This window comes from Geotrypetes seraphini, chromosome 4 (assembly GCF_902459505.1).
Source record: "Geotrypetes seraphini chromosome 4, aGeoSer1.1, whole genome shotgun sequence".
In the NCBI taxonomy this organism is placed as follows: Eukaryota; Metazoa; Chordata; class Amphibia; order Gymnophiona; family Dermophiidae; genus Geotrypetes; species Geotrypetes seraphini.
Genome location: NC_047087.1, coordinates 321,458,116 through 321,481,526, shown reverse-complemented (window position 1 = coordinate 321,481,526; position 23,411 = coordinate 321,458,116). Strand labels below are relative to the sequence as shown.

The 23,411-nt window shown below is 46.9% G+C and overlaps 1 protein-coding gene across 10 annotated transcripts in view; it reads left to right on the top strand.

Annotated features, from left to right (window-relative positions):
• Positions 1 to 21,906, top strand: part of FGFR2 (fibroblast growth factor receptor 2) — a 205,246-nt gene extending 183,340 nt beyond the window's left edge. For all 10 annotated transcript variants that reach the window (XM_033941235.1, XM_033941234.1, XM_033941232.1 and 7 more), the window contains 7 exons: positions 7,581 to 7,691; positions 8,821 to 9,011; positions 14,614 to 14,736; positions 15,249 to 15,319; positions 19,166 to 19,303; positions 19,418 to 19,523; positions 20,982 to 21,906. In XM_033941235.1, the coding sequence (XP_033797126.1) occupies positions 7,581 to 7,691; positions 8,821 to 9,011; positions 14,614 to 14,736; positions 15,249 to 15,319; positions 19,166 to 19,303; positions 19,418 to 19,523; positions 20,982 to 21,146 (905 nt within the window). In that variant the 3' untranslated portion in view covers positions 21,147 to 21,906. The remainder of the gene's footprint in view (positions 1 to 7,580; positions 7,692 to 8,820; positions 9,012 to 14,613; positions 14,737 to 15,248; positions 15,320 to 19,165; positions 19,304 to 19,417; positions 19,524 to 20,981) is intronic.
• The last annotated feature ends 1,505 nt before the right edge of the window (positions 21,907 to 23,411 follow it).

The following is a 23,411-nucleotide window of genomic DNA, read 5'->3' as shown; positions in this document are numbered from 1 at the left end:
CTTGAATATGGAAACCTGATGGCAGATAAAGGCCAAATGGCCCATCCAGTCTGCCCATCCGCAGTAACCATTCTCTCTTTCTCTCTCTGAGAGATCCCACGTGACTATCCCAGGCCCTCTTGAATATAGAAACATAGAAACCTGATGGCAGATAAAGGCCAAATGGCCCATCCAGTCTGCCCATCCGCAGTAACCATTCTCTTTTTCTCTCTCCGAGAGATCCCACGTGCCTATCCCAGGCCCTCTTGAATATAGAAACATAGAAACCTGATGGCAGATAAAGGCCAAATGGCCCATCCAGTCTGCCCATCCGCAGTAACCATTCTCTCTTTCTCTCTCTGAGAGATCCCACGTGACTATCCCAGGCCCTCTTGAATATAGAAACCTGATGGCAGATAAAGGCCAAATGGCCCATCCAGTCTGCCCATCCGCAGTAACCATTCTCTCTTTCTCTCTCCGAGAGATCCCACGTGCCTATCCCAGGCCCTCTTGAATATAGAAACAAAGAAACCTGATGGCAGATAAAGGCCAAATGGCCCATCCAGTCTGCCCATCCGCAGTAACCATTCTCTCTTTCTCTCTCCGAGAGATCCCACGTGCCTATCCCAGGCCCTCTTGAATATAGAAACATAGAAACCTGATGGCAGATAAAGGCCAAATGGCCCATCCAGTCTGCCCATCCGCAGTAACCATTCTCTCTTTCTCTCTCCGAGAGATCCCACGTGCCTATCCCAGGCCCTCTTGAATATAGAAACATAGAAACCTGATGGCAGATAAAGGCCAAATGGCCCATCCAGTCTGCCCATCCGCAGTAACCATTCTCTCTTTCTCTCTCCGAGAGATCCCACGTGCCTATCCCAGGCCCTCTTGAATATAGAAACATAGAAACCTGATGGCAGATAAAGGCCAAATGGCCCATCCAGTCTGCCCATCCGAAGTAACCTTTCTCTCTCCGAGAGATCCCACATGCCTATCCCAGGCCCTCTTGAATATAGAAACCTGATGGCAGATAAAGGCCAAATGGCCCATCCAGTCTGCCCATCCGCAGTAACCATTCTCTCTTTCTCTCTCTGAGAGATCCCACGTGCCTATCCCAGGCCCTCTTGAATATAGAAACATAGAAACCTGATGGCAGATAAAGGCCAAATGGCCCATCCAGTCTGCCCATCCGCAGTAACCATTCTCTCTTTCTCTCTCCGAGAGATCCCACGTGCCTATCCCAGGCCCTCTTGAATATAGAAACCTGATGGCAGATAAAGGCCAAATGGCCCATCCAGTCTGCCCATCCGCAGTAACCATTCTCTCTTTCTCTCTCTGAGAGATCCCACGTGCCTATCCCAGACCCTCTTGAATATAGAAACATAGAAACCTGATGGCAGATAAAGGCCAAATGGCCCATCCAGTCTGCCCATCCGCAATAACCATTCTCTCTTTCTCTCTCCGAGAGATCCCACGTGCCTATCCCAGGCCCTCTTGAATATAGAAACATAGAAACCTGATGGCAGATAAAGGCCAAATGGCCCATCCAGTCTGCCCATCCGAAGTAACCTTTCTCTCTCCGAGAGATCCCACATGCCTATCCCAGGCCCTCTTGAATATAGAAACCTGATGGCAGATAAAGGCCAAATGGCCCATCCAGTCTGCCCATCCGCAGTAACCATTCTCTCTTTCTCTCTCCGAGAGATCCCACGTGCCTATCCCAGGCCCTCTTGAATATAGAAACCTGATGGCAGATAAAGGCCAAATGGCCCATCCAGTCTGCCCATCCGCAGTAACCATTCTCTCTTTCTCTCTCCGAGAGATCCCACATGCCTATCCCAGGCCCTCTTGAATATGGAAACCTGATGGCAGATAAAGGCCAAATGGCCCATCCAGTCTGCCCATCCGCAGTAACCATTCTCTCTTTCTCTCTCTGAGAGATCCCACGTGACTATCCCAGGCCCTCTTGAATATAGAAACATAGAAACCTGATGGCAGATAAAGGCCAAATGGCCCATCCAGTCTGCCCATCCGCAGTAACCATTCTCTTTTTCTCTCTCCGAGAGATCCCACGTGCCTATCCCAGGCCCTCTTGAATATAGAAACATAGAAACCTGATGGCAGATAAAGGCCAAATGGCCCATCCAGTCTGCCCATCCGCAGTAACCATTCTCTCTTTCTCTCTCTGAGAGATCCCACGTGACTATCCCAGGCCCTCTTGAATATAGAAACCTGATGGCAGATAAAGGCCAAATGGCCCATCCAGTCTGCCCATCCGCAGTAACCATTCTCTCTTTCTCTCTCCGAGAGATCCCACGTGCCTATCCCAGGCCCTCTTGAATATAGAAACATAGAAACCTGATGGCAGATAAAGGCCAAATGGCCCACCCAGTCTGCCCATCCGCAGTAACCATTCTCTCTTTCTCTCTCCGAGAGATCCCACGTGCCTATCCCAGGCCCTCTTGAATATAGAAACAAAGAAACCTGATGGCAGATAAAGGCCAAATGGCCCATCCAGTCTGCCCATCCGCAGTAACCATTCTCTCTTTCTCTCTCCGAGAGATCCCACGTGCCTATCCCAGGCCCTCTTGAATATAGAAACATAGAAACCTGATGGCAGATAAAGGCCAAATGGCCCATCCAGTCTGCCCATCCGCAGTAACCATTCTCTCTTTCTCTCTCCGAGAGATCCCACGTGCCTATCCCAGGCCCTCTTGAATATAGAAACATAGAAACCTGATGGCAGATAAAGGCCAAATGGCCCATCCAGTCTGCCCATCCGAAGTAACCTTTCTCTCTCCGAGAGATCCCACATGCCTATCCCAGGCCCTCTTGAATATAGAAACCTGATGGCAGATAAAGGCCAAATGGCCCATCCAGTCTGCCCATCCGCAGTAACCATTCTCTCTTTCTCTCTCTGAGAGATCCCACGTGCCTATCCCAGGCCCTCTTGAATATAGAAACATAGAAACCTGATGGCAGATAAAGGCCAAATGGCCCATCCAGTCTGCCCATCCGCAGTAACCATTCTCTCTTTCTCTCTCCGAGAGATCCCACGTGCCTATCCCAGGCCCTCTTGAATATAGAAACCTGATGGCAGATAAAGGCCAAATGGCCCATCCAGTCTGCCCATCCGCAGTAACCATTCTCTCTTTCTCTCTCTGAGAGATCCCACGTGCCTATCCCAGGCCCTCTTGAATATAGAAACATAGAAACCTGATGGCAGATAAAGGCCAAATGGCCCATCCAGTCTGCCCATCCGCAATAACCATTCTCTCTTTCTCTCTCCGAGAGATCCCACGTGCCTATCCCAGGCCCTCTTGAATATAGAAACATAGAAACCTGATGGCAGATAAAGGCCAAATGGCCCATCCAGTCTGCCCATCCGAAGTAACCTTTCTCTCTCCGAGAGATCCCACATGCCTATCCCAGGCCCTCTTGAATATAGAAACCTGATGGCAGATAAAGGCCAAATGGCCCATCCAGTCTGCCCATCCGCAGTAACCATTCTCTCTTTCTCTCTCCGAGAGATCCCACGTGCCTATCCCAGGCCCTCTTGAATATAGAAACCTGATGGCAGATAAAGGCCAAATGGCCCATCCAGTCTGCCCATCCGCAGTAACCATTCTCTCTTTCTCTCTCCGAGAGATCCCACGTGCCTATCCCAGGCCCTCTTGAATATAGAAACATAGAAACCTGATGGCAGATAAAGGCCAAATGGCCCATCCAGTCTGCCCATCCGCAGTAACCATTCTCTCTTTCTCTCTCCGAGAGATCCCACGTGCCTATCCCAGGCCCTCTTGAATATAGAAACATAGAAACCTGATGGCAGATAAAGGCCAAATGGCCCATCCAGTCTGCCCATCTGCAGTAACCATTCTCTCTTTCTCTCTACGAGAGATCCCACGTGCCTATCCCAGGCCCTCTTGAATATAGAAACATAGAAACCTGATGGCAGATAAAGGCCAAATGGCCCATCCAGTCTGCCCATCCGCAGTAACCATTCTCTCTTTCTCTCTCCGAGAGATCCCACGTGCCTATCTCAGGCCCTCTTGAATATAGAAACATAGAAACCTGATGGCAGATAAAGGCCAAATGGCCTATCCAGTCTGCCCATCCGCAGTAACCATTCTCTCTTTCTCTCTCCGAGAGATCCTACGTGCCTATCCCAGGCCCTCTTGAATATAGAAACATGACGGCAGATAAAGGCCAAATGGCCCATCCAGTCTGCCCATCCGCAGTAACCATTCTCTCTTTCTCTCTCCGAGAGATCCCACGTGCCTATCTCAGGCCCTCTTGAATATAGAAACATAGAAACCTGATGGCAGATAAAGGCCAAATGGCCTATCCAGTCTGCCCATCCGCAGTAACCATTCTCTCTTTCTCTCTCCGAGAGATCCCACGTGCCTATCCCAGGCCCTCTTGAATATAGAAACATGACGGCAGATAAAGGCCAAATGGCCCATCCAGTCTGCCCATCCGCAGTAACCATTCTCTCTTTCTCTCTCTGAGAGATCCCACGTGCCTATCCCAGGCCCTCTTGAATATAGAAACATGACGGCAGATAAAGGCCAAATGGCCCATCCAGTCTGCCCATCCGCAGTAACCATTCTCTCTTTCTCTCTCCGAGAGATCCCACGTGCCTATCCCAGGCCCTCTTGAATATAGAAACCTGATGGCAGATAACGGCCAAATGGCCCATCCAGTCTGCCCATCCGCAGTAACCATTCTCTCTTTCTCTCTCCGAGAGATCCCACGTGCCTATCCCAGGCCCTCTTGAATATAGAAACCTGATGGCAGATAACGGCCAAATGGCCCATCCAGTCTGCCCATCTGCAATAACCATTATCTTTTCCTCTCTCTAAAAGAATCCCATCTGACTATTCCAGGCTTTCTTGAAATCGGACACAGTCTCTGTCTCCACCACCTCTTCCGGGAGACTGTTCCACGCATCTACCACCCTTTCTGTAAAAAGCATTTCCTCAGATTACTCCGGAGCCTATCACCTCTTAACTTTATCCTATGTCCTCTCATTGCAGTTTCCTTTCATTTTATTACATAGGTATGTAAACGTCTCTATCAAATCTCCCCTCTCCAGACTTTCCTCCAAAGTATACAGATTGAGATCTTTAAGTCTGTCCCCATACGCCTTATGATGAAGACCACACACCAATTTAGTAGCCTTCCTCTGGACTGACTTCATTTTTTTTATATCTTTTTGAAGGTCTCCAGAATTGTACACAATATTCTAAATGAGGTCTCGCCAGAGTCTTATACAGGGGCATCAATTCCTCCTTTTTCCTACTGGCCATACCTCTTCCTATGCAACCTAGCATCCGTCTAGCTTTCACCGTCACCTTTTCAACCTGTTTGGTCACCTTAAGATAATCATATACAATCACACCCAAGCCCCACTCTTCTGTTGTGCACATAAGTTCTTCACCCCCTAAGCTGTACCGTTTCCTCTGGTTTTTCCAGCCCAAATGCATGACCTTGCATTTTTTAGCATTAAATTTTAGCTGCCAAATTTCAGACCATTCTTCAAGCTTCGCCAGGTCTTTCTTCATGTTGACACCATCCGGCGTGTCTACACTATTCAGATTTTCGAATCATCCACAAAGAGGCATCCCCGACAACCCTTCATCAATATCGTTTATAAAAATGTTAAAAAGAACAGGCCCAAGAACAGAACCTTCAGGCACACCACTGGTAACATCCCTTTCCTCAGAGCGATCTCCATTGATCACTACCCTGTCGCCTTCCACTCAACCAGTTCCTGACCCAACCCGTCACTTTGGGACCCATCCCAAGGGCACTCAGTTTATATATTAGACATCTATGTGGAACATTGTCAAAGGCTTTGCTAAAATCTAAATATACCACATCTAGCGCACATCCTCTATCCAATTCTCTGGTCACCCAGTCAAAGAAATTGACCAGTTGGGCATCTGCAACTCCAGAGGCCAATAGCACGCTAAAATACAGTGGAAGAGGAAGTGCAGGGGGCCACAGGTGGGATGAAAGAGAAAACCATAGGAAAACTCAAGGTGAGGAAGCTGTATTTATTCAAAGACGCCTTCAGATAGTGCAGAAAACAGCTATCAAGATTATCTATGGCGCTAAGAAAAATGATCATGTTTCACCTCTCCTGTTCAGCGTGGATTGGTTACTTTTAACTTTTGCAACACGTTTAAATAATCAACCAGAGTTTATTATAAATTCTTTATTTATTTTTAAATCAAATACATAGTGCAAACACGTAATATAACAAAATGCACTCCATTTCCAATCACATATTATAAAGTTATTAAATCCCCCCTCCCCTCCTGGATGTGCAATCTTTCATAAATCAAAGGGAACTAATATTAATATATCATAATTTGCAATATTTTGTTAATGGGCTCCAAATTTCCTTAAATTTATTATGATGACTCCCTGCATGGAAAAAATGCTTTCAAACTTATAAACTTGACATACGGACTCCCACCAAAAACTATAATTCAGGTTGTCCCAATTTTTCATTCTCATCTGCATGGCCACGGCTGTCGTGATGAGGAGCAATTTATTCTGATTTGCACTTATGAAAGAGATAAAGGGTATTGATAGACTTTTAATTCCTTCCAGTCCTTCAAAATTGCTTCGCTCAGTGTCACAGAACCTTCTTGTCGTACCGTCACTAAAATCTATGCTGCGATCCAACAATTTTGCCGTCACTGCCTTTGGAACTTGCTGCCTAATCATTTGCGCAGTGAATCCGTAATAAATCAATTCAAATCAAAATTAAAAACCTTCTTGTTCCAGGATGCTTTTGGACAATAACTGTCCTTTTAAGCTTCATCGTTTTTTTACCCTAACCTATTGTTTTTCTCCTTTATTGTTCTCCTTTTCTCACCATTGTAGTTCTCACCCTTCCTCCCTACTGTTTGAAGTTAGTCCTTATGTCTTATTATGTGTCTTACTAATCTATGTTGGTATCGTTTAGTATCCTTAACTTTTATACTGGTTTTATGTAATTTTAATATTGTACACCGCTTAGAAACCTGATTAAGCGGTTTAAAATTTTTTTTAATAAACTTGGAAGACCCGTCCTGACCTGTTCTATGTTTCGGTAGCTTGTCTTGATCAGGGTCATATGATGGAGAGCTTCCTGATTCAGAAAGTGCAGGTACAGCAGATCTGCAATTATTACTATCGGAACGATATATGATGGTATTTGATTAGAGTAAGCTGAGGCTGTCCTATGACCATTGACGCAGGCCGTGTTAGGTCACTGAACAAATACTGCTTCCATAACTTATTGCATTTATTTTCACACCTCTGGTGACCTCCTGCGCTTGCTCTTGAAATTTTGTTGCTTGTGTTGCTGATTCCGTAGTTGTCTAGAAAGTTCTGGTATGATAGCCCAAGATGGAGTCATATGACTCACAAGGGTGGTTCTTTGCATTTGACATCAGAGAACCCCCGTTACAGGTAAGCAGTTCTGTTTTCCTGCTTCTGCCTTGGAGTAGCTCCTTCCACACGGATGCCCTTGTGTTTCCCTGGAGCCTTTACTTTAGAATCCATTTGGCGAACTTCAGGCCTTTCTCTCTGCTCTTGCACAGATGATGCTACTGAGAAGGACTTGTCAGACCTGGTGTCGGAGATGGAGATGATGAAAATGATTGGAAAACATAAGAACATCATCAACCTCCTGGGAGCGTGTACACAAGATGGTGAGTGAGGGGCAGGTGGCAGTCATTGCTCCAGTTCTGCAAGCTATACTGTGTGATTGTGTGAATTCAGACAGGCTGGGGTCCTCCCGTTGCCCTGCGCTTCCTGCTGTGTGATCACACTGATCTGAGCAGGATGGGGGGCACTGCCACAGCGTACGTTGATGCGGAGGGTCACGTTAATGTGGGCAGGGTCTGCATTAAAACACTTGGATATAGGTAGTAACACTTCTTCACAGATAGGCTGATAAATTCCTTGACAGGAGTGTTGAAAATGATTGTGTTTAAATTTCACAAAGATTTCTTCTCCCTGCCCTGATCATGTGTCCTCTGCCTTGCACACACTCTAGCACCGATTCCCTCTTTTGCTTCCAGCCTCTCCCTCCCCCTCCCATTCCTCCTCCCTTACACTGATCCTCTTGCACACCCTCACTTGGAACCAGCAGAAGAGAGCGGTGATGCCTCGAGCTGATCGTCTCCCATCACTGCCCATATCGAGAGTATTTCTCTGAACCAGGAGAACCCACAGTGGAGGAGGAGGAGGCAGATTGAGGTTCCATTGCTCTTCCTCTCCCTCCTAGCTCGATTGATGGTGGTGTTGGGTAAGAGGAGAAAATCAATGTCTCTGGAGAAAACCAGCACACTGATGGAATTTGTGTGAATTCCTTGGGTTTTTGGGGGTTTAATAAAATGCAGTCCCACTGTCAACTTATACACTATATTAGTGTGACAGCAATGTATATTCCTTATTGTCACGTGTGTTGAACAGGATCTCTCTCTGACACAACCTGAGCTCACTGTGTCCATTTTTGTCTCATCTTTGTTGTGATATTACATTACATTACATTACATTACTGATTTCTATTCCGCTTGTACCTTGCGGTTCAAAGCGGATTACACAGGAAGAGAACTGGACATTTCCAGGAGGGTACATGACATTGGAGAATACAGGTTGAGGGTATAGACTTAATAACAGAATGAGTGTATAGACATAATAACATTGGAAGGTAAATCTGGTTACATTACATTACATAGCAGATTGTCTGTTTCCATATGTTGTTAGGTAATCGGTTTCGGAAGATGATTTAGGTTCCATATTGTATATCTATTTCTCTCTCGTGTTGCTGAGCAGGTCCTCTCTATGTCATCGTTGAGTATGCTGCTAAGGGGAATCTGAGGGAGTATCTGAGAGTACGGCGGCCTCCGGGTATGGAGTACTCCTTCGATATTAACAGAGTGCCCGAGGAGCAATTGACATTCAAGGACCTGGTGTCTTGCACATACCAGCTTGCCCGAGGCATGGAGTATCTGGCATCGCAAAAAGTGAGTGTCAGTGTGAAGCAGACTGGCAGGGGGCTATCAGAGGGAGAGGACATGGCTGGAGATAAGATCACCGATTCTAGGCAGCTCCAGCTGAAATGCAGGAATGGAGCTCTTCTCAGAGCCGCTGAATTGTAGCACTCTCTCCTGCTTCAGTTCTTTTTCTCCTTCCCTTCCCTACCTCCAGTATCAAGATGTGCTTGCTTAGCATTCCCACTGGCTCTTCTGCTCATATCAGGAGATGCTCCCACTCCATTCTCACTGTGGGTCTTCCGTTCAATGACTGTCGCCCAGTTATGGAGCCATTCTGCAGCATTTCCACAGGCAGCAATCCCTGATGACTCAAAACATAGAAACCTGTGGCAGATAAAGGCCAAATGGCCCATCCGCAGCATCCACTATCTCCTCCTCTCCCCATAGGCCAAAGCTTTTAACATTTGCATCTCCTCTCCCCATAGACTAAGGCTCTTAACATTTGCATCTCCTCTTCCTATAGGCTAAGGCTCTTTACACCTACATTGTGAGGTCATAGAGCTTTATGGTTATAGAAACATGATGGCAGATAAAGGCCAAATGGCCCATTCACAACATCCACTATCTCCTCCTCTCCCTATTGGGTAAGGCTCTTAACATTTGCATCTCCTCTTCCTATAGGCTAAGGCTCTTTACACCTGCATTATGAGGTCATAGAAACCTGATGGCAGATAAAGGCCAAATGGCCCATCCAGAGCATCTACTCTCTCCTCCTCTCCCTATTGGCTAAGGCTCTTAACATTTGCATCTCCTCTTCCTATAGGCTAAGGCTCTTTACACCTGCATTGTGAGGTCATAGAGCTTTATGGTTATAGAAACATGATGGCAGATAAAGGCCAAATGGCCCATTCACAACATCCACTATCTCCTCCTCTCCCTATTGGCTAAGGCTCTTAACATTTGCATCTCCTCTTCCTATAGGCTAAGCCTCTTTACACCTGCATTGTGAGGTCATAGAGCTTTATGGTTATAGAAACATGATGGCAGATAAAGGCCAAATGGCCCATTCACAACATCCACTATCTCCTCCTCTCCCTATTGGGTAAGGCTCTTAACATTTGCATCTCCTCTTCCTATAGGCTAAGGCTCTTTACACCTGCATTATGAGGTCATAGAAACCTGATGGCAGATAAAGGCCAAATGGCCCATCCAGAGCATCTACTCTCTCCTCCTCTCCCTATTGGCTAAGGCTCTTAACATTTGCATCTCCTCTTCCTATAGGCTAAGGCTCTTTACACCTGCATTGTGAGGTCATAGAGCTTTATGGTTATAGAAACATGATGGCAGATAAAGGCCAAATGGCCCATTCACAACATCCACTATCTCCTCCTCTCCCTATTGGCTAAGGCTCTTAACATTTGCATCTCCTCTTCCTATAGGCTAAGCCTCTTTACACCTGCATTGTGAGGTCATAGAGCTTTATGGTTATAGAAACATGATGGCAGATAAAGGCCAAATGGCCCATTCACAACATCCACTATCTCCTCCTCTCCCTATTGGGTAAGGCTCTTAACATTTGCATCTCCTCTTCCTATAGGCTAAGGCTCTTTACACCTGCATTATGAGGTCATAGAAACCTGATGGCAGATAAAGGCCAAATGGCCCATCCAGAGCATCTACTCTCTCCTCCTCTCCCTATTGGCTAAGGCTCTTAACATTTGCATCTCCTCTTCCTATAGGCTAAGGCTCTTTACACCTGCATTGTGAGGTCATAGAGCTTTATGGTTATAGAAACATGATGGCAGATAAAGACCAAATGGCCCATTCACAACATCCACTATCTCCTCCTCTCCCTATTGGCTAAGGATCTTATCATTTGCATCTCCTCTTCCTATAGGCTAAGGCTCTTTACACCTGCATTGTGAGGTCATAGAGCTTTATGGTTATAGAAACCTGATGGCAGATAAAGACCAAATGGCCCATTCGCAACATCCACTATCTCCTCCTCTTCCTATTGGCTAAGGCTCTTAACATTTGCATCTCCTCTTCCTATAGGCTAAGGCTCTTTACACCTGCATTATGAGGTCATAGAAACCTGATGGCAGATAAAGGCCAAATGGCCCATCCAGAGCATCTACTCTCTCCTCCTCTCCCTATTGGCTAAGGCTCTTAACATTTGCATCTCCTCTTCCTATAGGCTAAGGCTCTTTACACCTGCATTGTGAGGTCATAGAGCTTTATGGTTATAGAAACATGATGGCAGATAAAGGCCAAATGGCCCATTCACAACATCCACTATCTCCTCCTCTCCCTATTGGCTAAGGCTCTTAACATTTGCATCTCCTCTTCCTATAGGCTAAGCCTCTTTACACCTGCATTGTGAGGTCATAGAGCTTTATGGTTATAGAAACATGATGGCAGATAAAGGCCAAATGGCCCATTCACAACATCCACTATCTCCTCCTCTCCCTATTGGCTAAGGCTCTTAACATTTGCATCTCCTCTTCCTATAGGCTAAGGCTCTTTACACCTGCATTATGAGGTCATAGAAACCTGATGGCAGATAAAGGCCAAATGGCCCATCCAGAGCATCTACTCTCTCCTCCTCTCCCTATTGGCTAAGGCTCTTAACATTTGCATCTCCTCTTCCTATAGGCTAAGGCTCTTTACACCTGCATTGTGAGGTCATAGAGCTTTATGGTTATAGAAACATGATGGCAGATAAAGGCCAAATGGCCCATTCACAACATCCACTATCTCCTCCTCTCCCTATTGGCTAAGGCTCTTAACATTTGCATCTCCTCTTCCTATAGGCTAAGGCTCTTTACACCTGCATTATGAGGTCATAGAAACCTGATGGCAGATAAAGGCCAAATGGCCCATCCAGAGCATCCACTATCTCCTCCTCTCCCTATTGGCTAAGGCTCTTTACATTTGCATCTCCTCTTCCTATAGGCTAAGGCTCTTTACACCTGCATTGTGAGGTCATAGAGCTTTATGGTTATAGAAACATGATGGCAGATAAAGGCCAAATGGCCCATTCACAACATCCACTATCTCCTCCTCTCCCTATTGGGTAAGGCTCTTAACATTTGCATCTCCTCTTCCTATAGGCTAAGGCTCTTTACACCTGCATTATGAGGTCATAGAAACCTGATGGCAGATAAAGGCCAAATGGCCCATCCAGAGCATCCACTATCTCCTCCTCTCCCTATTGGCTAAGGCTCTTAACATTTGCATCTCCTCTTCCTATAGGCTAAGGCTCTTTACACCTGTATTGTGAGGTCATAGAAACCTGATGGCAGATAAAGGCCAAAGGGCCCATCCAGTCTGCCCATCCGCAGTAACCATTATCTCTTTCTCTCTCCAAGAGATCCCACGTGCCTATCCCAGGCCCTCTTGAATTCAGACATAGTCTCTGTCTCCACCATCTCTTCTGGGAGACTGTTCCATGCATCTACCACCCTTTCTGTAACAAAAAGTATTTGCTTAGATTACTCCTGAGCTTATGGCCTCTTAACTTCCCGTTGTCTCAAGTCTTCTGCTGACATTGGAACATGCACTTACAGCAGTTCCCAATGCTAGTCTCTAGTGTGCATTTCCTGATCATTTTGGTTTATGTATTGTATTAGTTTTATATAAGTACATAAGCATTGGACTTTTCTTTTAGGAACTTGTCAAACCTTTTTAAACCCTGCTAAGCTAACCACTTTTTACCACATTTGGAGCAACAAATTGCAGAGCTTAATTACACATTGGCAGAAGAAATATTTTCTCCAAGTTGTTTTAAATTTACTACTTAAGGGGGAATTTATCAATGGGCACTAATTGATTTAGCATTCACTAAATGCTAAGACACCTATTATATTTCTATGGGTGTCTTAGCATTTATCTCACCCTAGAGAATGACAAGGTGACAGAATTCATCACTCTTTCCATCCCTGAAAGTAATCCCCATGCCATTATTTAAGGAGAGAGGGAAGAATCAAAATGGGCCCAGCCACTGACCCTCAAGCTTTGCATTGAAGAATGCCAGTGTAGAAGGACTGAGAACATAAGAATAGCCTTACTGGGTCAGATCAATGGTCCATCAAGCCTGTTGTCACGGTGGCCAATCCAGGTCACTAGTACCTGGCCATAACCCAAGGAGTAGCAATATTCCCTGCTACCGATCCAAGGCTATCCGCTCTCACCACATCCTCTGGCATCCTCCTATTGGTTTTAAAAGTATTTCCCTGTGACTTCATCGAGTGTCCCCCAGTCTTTGTAATTTATGAGATAGACTCTAAAGAATGACACGGGATGGTTTCCCGTGGTTCTCCATGGGGACGGGAATGGTGATGAATTCTATCACTGTGTGTACTAATTTGGTTAGTTCCCCTTAAGGAATTCCTCATTGGACTTTAGGAAAGAGTAAGCAAGTGATTCACATTTACAGTACCTGTTTCATTCCATAATTATATAGACCTCTATCAGCCATCTCTTCTCTAAGCGGAAGAGCCCTAGCCGCTTTCGCCTTTTTCTGTACCTTTTCTAATTCCGCTGTATCTTTTTTGAGATATGGCGACCAGAACTGCACACAGTATTCGAGGTGTGGCAATACATGGGCATTATAAGCTTTCCTGATCATTCCTAACAGTCTATTTGCGTTCTTAGCCACTGCCACACATTGAGCTGAGGGTTTCAACGTATCCTCAACAATGACACCTAGATCCTTTTCCTGGCCAGCGACTTATAACGTAGAACCCAGCATCACGTAGCTATAGGTCGGGTTCCTCTTTCCCACGTGCATCACTTTGCACTTGCTCACATTAAACATCATCTGCCATTTTGACGCCCAGTCTTCCAGTCTCCCAAGGTCCTCTTGCAATTTAACAACTTTGAACACATTTGTGTCATTAGCAAATTTAATGATCTCACTAGTTATTCCCATCTCTAGATCACTGATACAGTGGTCCCAGCAGAGACCCCTGGGGACCCCCACGGTTTACCCTTCTCTATTGCGAATATTGACCATTTAAACCTACTCTCTTTTTTCTGTCTTTCAATCAGTTCTTAATCCATAATAGGACCTCCTATGCCATGACTTTTTAATTTCCTCAGAAGTCTTTCATGAGGTACTTTGTCAAATGCCTTTTGAAAATCCAAATATATAATATCAACCGGCTCATCTTTATTCACTCCTTCAAAATATTTGCTTAAAGTGTTGAGCATAAATAAAATATACAAGGATTGTCATAATCATGATAAATCAATAAACACGTTAAATAATCTTATTTCTAAGTTGAAAAAAATGTAGGTGGCGGCATTACCTCTGTCCCTCTCCCCAGGTCTCCAGCACCTGTCCGAACTTCTTCCAATAAGATTGCCTTCTCTTCTGCCTCGTGTCGATTTATTTACATTTTCCAAAAGTGCCCTATGTTGTATCCATAAAGAGCATCACAGAAGTGTTTTACAATAACTAATACCCCCCTTAAGACAAGTGAGTTTTCCAAGTCTCCTGTTCAGTTTGACCGCAGTGCCCCCTCTCTCACGCTATTCAGGGCTCCGCAGAAGTCTCCTGCTTGGATTAAGAACTGCATCTGGCTTGCGCGTGCATAACTGACTGACTTTGCACCTTTCCCCCCCACAGTGTATCCATCGTGACTTGGCAGCGAGGAACGTCTTGGTCACAGAAAACAACGTGATGAAGATAGCGGATTTTGGGTTAGCCAGGGACATCAACAATATTGATTATTACAAGAAAACAACTAATGTAAGTGAAAATCCCCCTCGGAAACGAGGCTGAATGTTAGTGATTTATCCGGGATCCCAGCTCCTGTTGAGCCTCCCTCAAAACTGAACGAACGAAGAGTAAACTTGTCCCCTAAAGAAAAAGCCACCTGCAGTGTAAGGAGGATGGAAAAAAAGCCTGAATCACTGCTGCCCAAGTGGCAGTGAGGGCGTTCAGAGTCTACACTGCGGCTGCCTCTGTGTGTGTTTTATTTTATGAACTGGTGTCTTGTGTGTTTTCTGAGGAAAGCTTTTGAAGCTTCCAGGGAGCAGATTCAGACGTAGCAGCAGAAACTTTCAATGCATTAATTTCTCCTCTGTGAGGGAAGGCCTAGGTGGGCATTGCACGGGGATTCAATCGTTTTTGGGGGGTCCCCGCAGTGACTGCTCCGGAGTAGCTGCGAGTCTTGTAGGTTTCAGGAGCTCTCGCTGGTTGGCTTTACCAGGTCCCCACAGATGCTAACCTGCTCTTGTGCCGTCTGCTTTTGTCTGTAGGGCCGGCTGCCTGTGAAGTGGATGGCCCCCGAGGCTTTGTTTGACCGAGTTTACACCCAGCAGAGTGATGTGTGAGTAGAGCTTTCTCGGGGCTGGTCTTACTGGCACCAGGGGGCAGAGCTTGGTAGCAAAAGGTCGCCGTCCTTGAAGCTTTTTCGAGGCTTTGGTGCCGCTAGGAAGAGAAACGGGTGAATGTGCTTGAACCCCTTCACCTTTCAAGTTTCTTATGTCTTGATATAACGCTTTTACTTTCCAAAGCGGTTTACAACTTTACTGTGTTAAAAATAATTAATTAAAAAACAGGTGACCAGACAAACAAAAGTAAAAGTAATTATTGAGACCCAAAATAAAAATGAAAGCTTCAGGGAAGGGATCGTGATATTTCTACTCTTGCCAAGCAGGGGATCACAGGATTGGGACGGGTTTCATACAGGACTACTAAAATCCAGGGCCTGTCCAGACGTACGGATTTTGAGGATATGTCCGGGGGTCCAGGTGGCTTTTCAAAACCCGGCATTTTGTCCTGGTTTTGAAAAGCCTCCCTCAAAATCGCCATTGGACAGGAGGGCAACGCGATGACATCATGCGTAGCACGCGTGGATGCCCTCCTGCCCGACCAGAGCAGGCAGCAGGGGTTGTGGCTAGGGCGGGGACAGGACTGGGGGGGGGGCGGGTCTAAGGGGGTCACACTATAATTTTGTTTAGGATGGACAGGGTGGGAAGAAGAGGAGATCCTGAAAAAAATGCAGGGGTGTGTGAGAGGGAGGAGATCCTGGGAACAGAGGGGACAAGACGTTGGCTACCGGTGACGGATTGTAACCTACAGGTTTCTCCCTTCCCACATTGGACGACCTCAAAACAGCTTCTAAGACCTGGAACCCCCAGAACCCAGCGTCACTCCCCTGCCAAGTCCAGGCCTTCTATTTTGAGTACCTTCTGTTGCTTTAGAGCCAGTTCATCCTTGGGGATCTTAATCAGCAGAGCCTGGAAGAGATACAAAGGTCCGTGTAAAGCATTCATCTTTATTGAGGCTATATGCCCCGGCCGTATCATCTCCTCTTGCCCCCTTCCTCCCTCCCCCCCCCAATGTCCCTGATGCTGCTTCAGCTGCTTAAATAAAGGCGGAAAGTAAGCTGTGGATGAAGAACTCACAGAGCTGCTAAAGTGGACCCCTAGGTATTTCAGTTCTCCTGGATGCTGCAGTGGTTTGAACCCTGGGGTTGTGGGTTCAAATCCCACGCTGCTCCAAGTCACTTAATCCCCCCATTGCCCTAGGTCCATTAGATAGACTGTAAGAGGGAAAAATGCTTGAGGTCCTGAAAGTAAACCACTTAGGCTATAAATAAATAGGATAACATCTTGAAACAATGCTGATGTGGTGATCTTGGCAGAACATCATCTGCAAATCAAGTAACCTTTTGCTCCAGCGCTTCCACCACCGCCAGGGGCTCAGGCTCCCTTCATCTGGGAGCTCTCCAAGTGCAAAATGGGAGCCTCAACCCACTTTCCCCAGAACTGACTTCATTAACCCCCTTTTAGCTTCTTGAAACCTCAGCTGCTGCTTAAAAGAGATATTTGGGCCCTCCTACCCCTTACCTCTTACCCCTACCTCCGCATCAACTTCTCCAGAGGCCCCACCACCACCGAGGCCATGTCCAACCATATGGCTCCAGAAAAAGGAGGAGGGATCAGAACATGAAAGCAATGGATGTCTCAATCCAGCCTCCTTTTTCTGGAGCCATATGGTAACCCTAACCATGATCTAAGCAAGAATCTTTAATGCCACCCATCTAAGAGACAGGTCCTCTATTCTTGAACTGCACTGCTTTTCTCTTCATAATGGCCTTTCCCATCTGAATCATGTTGCCACTTCCCTGGGCCACTACAGGCAAATTTAGAAGCCTCCAGCTCCCTCCACTGTTCTCACTCGCCATGTCCTCCCCTGCACTGTACGCAAGAGCCCACTTGTATCTCTATAATCCTTGCGAAGAATGGATCACTTCTCAAAGGTCAGATCTCTCTTTTGCAGTCTTTCCAATTCCTTATTCAGGATCTCCCCCTTAAGTGCATAATTGTGAAAGTGATTATCCACCCATGGACCCAGACTGTGCTGAGTCCATTCTATCTTCATTTCCCATCCCTCTTGGCTAAGCCCTTGCACTTCCTCCTCAATTTCTCTAATCCAAAGGTTGCACCTCCTAAACCAGATTTATCTGTCCTCTAGCTTGAGCTGGATTTTACCCTGTTCGTCTGCTTTTTATGTCCTCCGGCCTTCACTCTCTGTTCCTTCTGCCTCTGCCACAGCTCATTCGGGTCTCTCTGCAAATTTTCCACCGTCACTTGGATCTCGGCAATTGCACTCTGGACCTCCTTTTAAGTTCAGAGAGCCAAGATTTGATTTCAGCCTTAATGAAGGAGCTGTGATCGTCCTGTCCGTTGCTACCTCTGGACTCGGTCCATCTTGTCTGCCCAGAAGTTATACTCATTTAAAAAATACATGATTCGATTAACTTGTCTCTTCTTTGATATTTCTGGGTCATAGACTGTAAAGTCCACCTGGGATTGTCCTGGGTTCCATCTAATCAAGCCATTGTGACATCACTGCTGAGGTTGGCTCTCAGGCATTGGTGGAATGAGGCATTATGACATCACAGTCTCAGCTCTGGAATGTTGCTACTCTTTGGGTTTCTGCCAGGTAACATAGTAAATGACGGCAGATAAAGACCTGAACGGTCCATCCAGTCTGCCCATTAGTTATACCCATTAAAAAATACACGATTAGATGAACTTGTCTCTTCTTTGATATTTCTGGGTCATAGACTGTAAAGTCCACCTGGTATTGTCCTGGCCAGTAACATCCTCCTGTTCACACTGATGCCCATCCTACACCGAATCACCTTAGTTCTTTACTTTCCATCCTTCGTTTTCTAATTAGAGTTCATGAACTAGCCTTTGTCATCGCACACACGTAGTGTCTCAGTGCTGAAGTTCTCCCTGTCATTTGTCACATATTTAAAAATGAGCAATTTCACTGGATTGTTAGCAAATCCTGTCTACGCAGAGAACTATGGGGGGGGATATGAATATCGGGGTGAAAACGAGCTTTTCTTATGCCCACGTAGAGCTAAACGCTTAGGCGGCCATTCACATTGGTGACGTTACTTCCTTCCCCAGCGTATGCAAATTTGAATATCCTAAAATCCCGCCAAAAGCCTGTAGAACCTACAGACCTAGGTTTACGAAGGGTGGAGAACATAAGAACATAAGCAATGCCTCTGCCGGGTCAGACCCGAGGTCCATCGTGCCCAGCAGTCCGCTCACGCGGCGGCCCAACAGGTCCAGGACCTGTGCAGTAATCCTCTATCTATACCCCTCTATCCCCTTTTCCAACAGGAAATTGTCCAATCCTTTCTTAAACCCCAGTACCGTACTCTGCCCTATTACGTCCTCTGGAAGCGCATTCCAGGTATCCACCACCCGCTGAGTAAAGAAAAACTTCCTAGCATTTGTTTTGAATCTATCCCCTTCCAATTTTTCGAATAACCCATTTACAAACAGAAATGGCTTAGAAACTTAAACATTGCAGGTTAGAAAGGCAGTTCTGGGCTATGAGCTGCTCCATGAAGTCTCGAGGGGAAGATTCAGGAGTCGCATTTGGAAAGATTATCTCCATATGAAAGGGAGTAGAAACAAAAACCAAAGCCTGGGATTAGCATAGGGGATCCTTAGTTGTGTGGAGGTAAAGGAAAGCCAGAAAGCTACTGTGCTCATCGGCATTGTGCTAAGACCGAGTCTGGCGGTCACATCATTTTTCTGTATTTTTGGGGCAAGGGGAAGTGTCTTATCCTAGCAGCAGAGCTGATCTGTTACCCTCATGCCAGTCTGTAACACAACTCCCCCCTGTGCTTAACCCGCAGCTGGTCCTTTGGCATCTTAATGTGGGAGATCTTCACCTTAGGGGGCTCCCCGTACCCCGGTATCCCTGTTGAGGAGCTTTTCAAGCTGCTGAAAGAGGGACACAGGATGGACAAGCCTCCCAACTGCACCAACGAACTGTGAGTGTTTGTCGGGGGGGGGGGGGGATTCAGGACGTGTGAATGAGGATACGTAATCCTATCTGTGAGGGGCTAGGAGAGGAGAGCTGATCTGACCGTGCCACCGTTTTGCAGATACATGACCATGAGAGACTGCTGGCATGCCGTCCCCTCCCAACGGCCAACCTTCAAACAGCTGGTGGAGGACCTTGACCGAATTCTCATGCTGTCGACCAACGAGGTGAGCAGAAACTTGGGATAGGGCGTATTTAGGGGGGCTGGGGTTGGGCCCCTTTTCCCTTTGACTCCTTACCTTTTGGCTCTTATCAGGGAGGAGAAATGCCGAGCAAGCGTCACTGCGCCTTTCTCTCTGTTTCCGTTCCATTCATCGTGTCACCTTCCTATGTGAGGGAAAAAGGTAAAATCCTGCTGCTGGAGGAGACGCTTGGCCGTGGTGTGGCGAGGGTGCGCAGCGCTCGCGGGTGCCCCTTCCCCCCTGTATCTTTTTAATTTCGGTGCAAGCAGCGACCAACTTACTGCTCATGTCGGTTTTGGCGTTCTCGCTGACGGCGCTTCCTAGGCGCAGATTCCAGAAGTGACGTCAGAGAGAGCGCCGAAGCCGACGTGGGCAGCAAATTGGGGGTTGTTTGCACCAAAGTTAAAATGGTACAGGGGAAGGGGTGTACGCACACGGCAGGGGGGGCAGAGAGGAGAAGGGGTGCTGGACCCTCCCTCATGGACCCTCCCTTACTAGGCCATAGACCCTCTGTATCCTTTCGAAAGGGAAACACTGCAGCAGGACACCTCCATGGAATAGTACAGAGCGGGGGGGGGGGGGTGAATAAATGGCATAAAAATACCCACGGGGTGCATCGTCTGTCCAGTAAAGTGGCCGCGAATGCCGTTTCAAAAGCTCCTTTCACGCCCATCCTCTGTCCATGTTTATCTGGCTTGTTCGGAGAGCGTTTTGTGCGTCTCTTACCCTTTCCATGAAAACCATTTCCTGAGGTCACATTAGCTGTACCTCCTTGCAGCTGCCTTTCACGTCCTCCAGGTCATCCGAGGCTAGAAAAGCAGACAGGTAAGTTTGTATGCACTTACGGCCACCGCTTTGCTGCTTTCCAGCAGACGTGAATGTGTTCCTTGGATGCGGCATCTCTGTTCGAGCAGCTCCTCCTTTCTAACTCTGTCTGCCCTTTCCTTGGCCCTCTTTGCCCGCCCTAGCTGAACTGCGGTTGAACATAGTTTCGTGGTTCGATTGGGGCAGAAGCAGTGCATTGTGGGACATCCCAGCTCAGATCGAAGCACTTTCTTGTGGTATCCTGGCAACAGTTCTGGTACATGCTGCTTGTGACTCAGTGGTATAGTAAAGGGCGGACAAGACCGTCTTGCTAAGGGCACGGCACCTCTCCGCCTCTCCCCTGGACCTTTTTTCCTTCCCCGGTGCAAGGTTGCTGCCCACATCGGTGCTCTCTCTGATGTCACTTCCAGGACGTGAGCCGACACCGACATGGGCACGCTGCTCACACCGGAGAAGCTAAAAACGTACGAGGACGCGTGGGTGGCGGTGGAGGAGCGCCACTGCCACCCCCCCCCCCCAGTCTCGCACAACTGATTCTGGTTCTGCCTGGAATGGAGTTGCTCCTCCTGGGCTGTGCCATCGTCTTGCCAGTAACTGAAATGCTTGTTCTCTTCCTAGGAATACCTGGATCTAAGCGTGCCTATGGAACAGTATTCTCCGAGCTACCCCGATACGCACAGCTCCTGCTCATCTGGGGACGATTCTGTCTTCTCTCCGGACTCCACGCCCTACGAGCCCTGTCTTCCGAAGTACCAGGACATAAATGGCAGTGTGAAGACATGAATGGAGACGGCGGACACGTGGCTACCGAGGAGTGAGTGGGGGGAGTCCTCCAGACTCTGTACATACTGTGAGAGGAACAGGAGCCAAGCTTTGGGGTGAAGACTAACTGGGACGTTCCCAGCTTCCAAGCAGAGAATGGGTGGAACTCGTTTCACCGGCCCCGGCCCTGCCGCGCAAGTTCTTTCTCAGGGCTGAGCACCAGCTGGACTCCAGGTTGACGATGGTCAGACCTGCCTTGTTTATTTTGTAAAATTTGGAGAAAATATATTCCAGCGGAATCGCAGAACACAGTTCAGTATATTAGTGCTGGTTGTATGTAAATATATTCAAAATATGTACAAATATATATTATATATTTACAGTGAATTATTTTTTGTATGGATTTTAAGAAATGGATATCCGAAACCCACCTTGGAGATTTTTCTATACTTTGGGGGAAGGTTTTGCTTTGGGGGGGGGGGGGGGGTTAAGCAGCTGATATAATTGTTCCACAGAATTCTTGGGGGGATAAACTCTCCCCCTCCCCCAGAGCCTCAGTTATTTGGCCTTTCAGGGAAAGAGATTTAATTTATTAACTGACAAATGGTAGCTTTTGATAGTATTTAATTAAAGGGGCCTTTTTTACGGGCAGGTGATCTGTTGGTCCCCCTGCAGGAAAGGTTCAAATCGCAACTACCAGGTCTTAATAACGTTATCAATAATGAAACTTTGCCTCCTTCCCTCCCTCGAAAAGCTCATTAAAGTCAATTGACTGACAAAGGCTTTGTGTTCTCTCTTTGATTTGGAAGTGATGTTAGAAGCAACCTTGCATGTCTCAGCGACCACGGAGACTCCCCACCCCCACCCCGGGGGGGGGGGGAAGACACAGGGGTCAAACGGGGAGTAACTTCATACACATCGTTTTATCTTTTTCATGTTTCCATGCTCAGCTAGTCAGATAATTAGACTGAGGCAGAATAGATGGATTTTTTACTCTTTTTTCCTATGTCATTCTGCTCCTGCTTCTCTGCTTTCCTCAGTGCTGTTGGTTTGATTAGTTTTACTTTTCCCATTTTTCCATCTGTCCTTTCCTCACCTCTCTCTCTCTATCTCTCCCCCCCCCGCCCTTTCCAGCTCTTTTTCACCACCTGCTTCCACTGCTCCCCCAGCCTGTATCAGAAGCCTTGACCAGCTCTCTGAATGGGCCACAGGACAGTGATGAAAGATGCATGGTAAACGGAGCAGGAGTCATTGCCCTGGATTAATAAGAACCAAAGAGCTGCCATACTGGGACAGACCGAAGGTCCATCAAGACCAGTATCCTGTTTCCAACAGAGGCCAACCCAGGTCCCAAGTACCAGGCAGAAACCCAAAGAGTAGCAACATTCCAGAGCTGAGATTGTGATGTCATAATGCCTCATTCCACCAATGCCTAAGAGCCAACCTCAGCAGTGATGTCACAATGGCTCGATTGTCCTAGACTTGGCTCACATAAGAACATAAGAGCTGCTGTGCTGGGACAGACCAAAGGTCCATCAAGACCAGTATCCTGTTTCCAACAGTGGCCAACCCAGGTCCCAAGTACCAAGTTCCAGAGCTGAGATTGTGATGTCATAATGCCTCATTCCACCAATGCCTAAGAGCCAACCTCAGCAGTGATGTCACAATGGCTCGATTGTCCTAGACTTGGCTCACATAAGAACATAAGAGCTGCTGTGCTGGGACAGACCGAAGGTCCATCAAGACCAGTATCCTGTTTCCAACAGTGGCCAACCCAGGTCCCAAGTACCAAGTTCCAGAGCTGAGATTGTGACGTCATAATGCCTCATTCCACCAATGCCTAAGAGCCAACCTCAGCAGTGATGTCACAATGGCTCGATTGTCCTAGACTTGGCTCAAATAAGAATTACTGTACTGGCACAGACCGAAGGTCTAACGAGCCCAGTATCTTGTTTCCAACAGTGGCTAACCCAGGTCTCAAGTACCTGTCAAAATCCCAAGTAGTAAAGCAGATTTTAGAAACATAGAAAAAAGCAGCAGAAAAGGGCTATAGCCCACCAAGTCTGCCCATTCCAAGTATCCCCCCCTGAATTTACTCCCTTAAAATCCCACGTGAGTATCCCATTTTCTCTTAAAATCCGTTACGCTGCTAGCCTTTATCACCTGGAGTGGGAGTCTGTTCCAATGATCCACTACTCTTTCGGTGAAGAAGTACTTCCTGGAGTCGCCATGAAACTTCCCTCCCCTGATCTTCAGCGGATGCCCTCTGGTGGTCGAGGGTCCCAT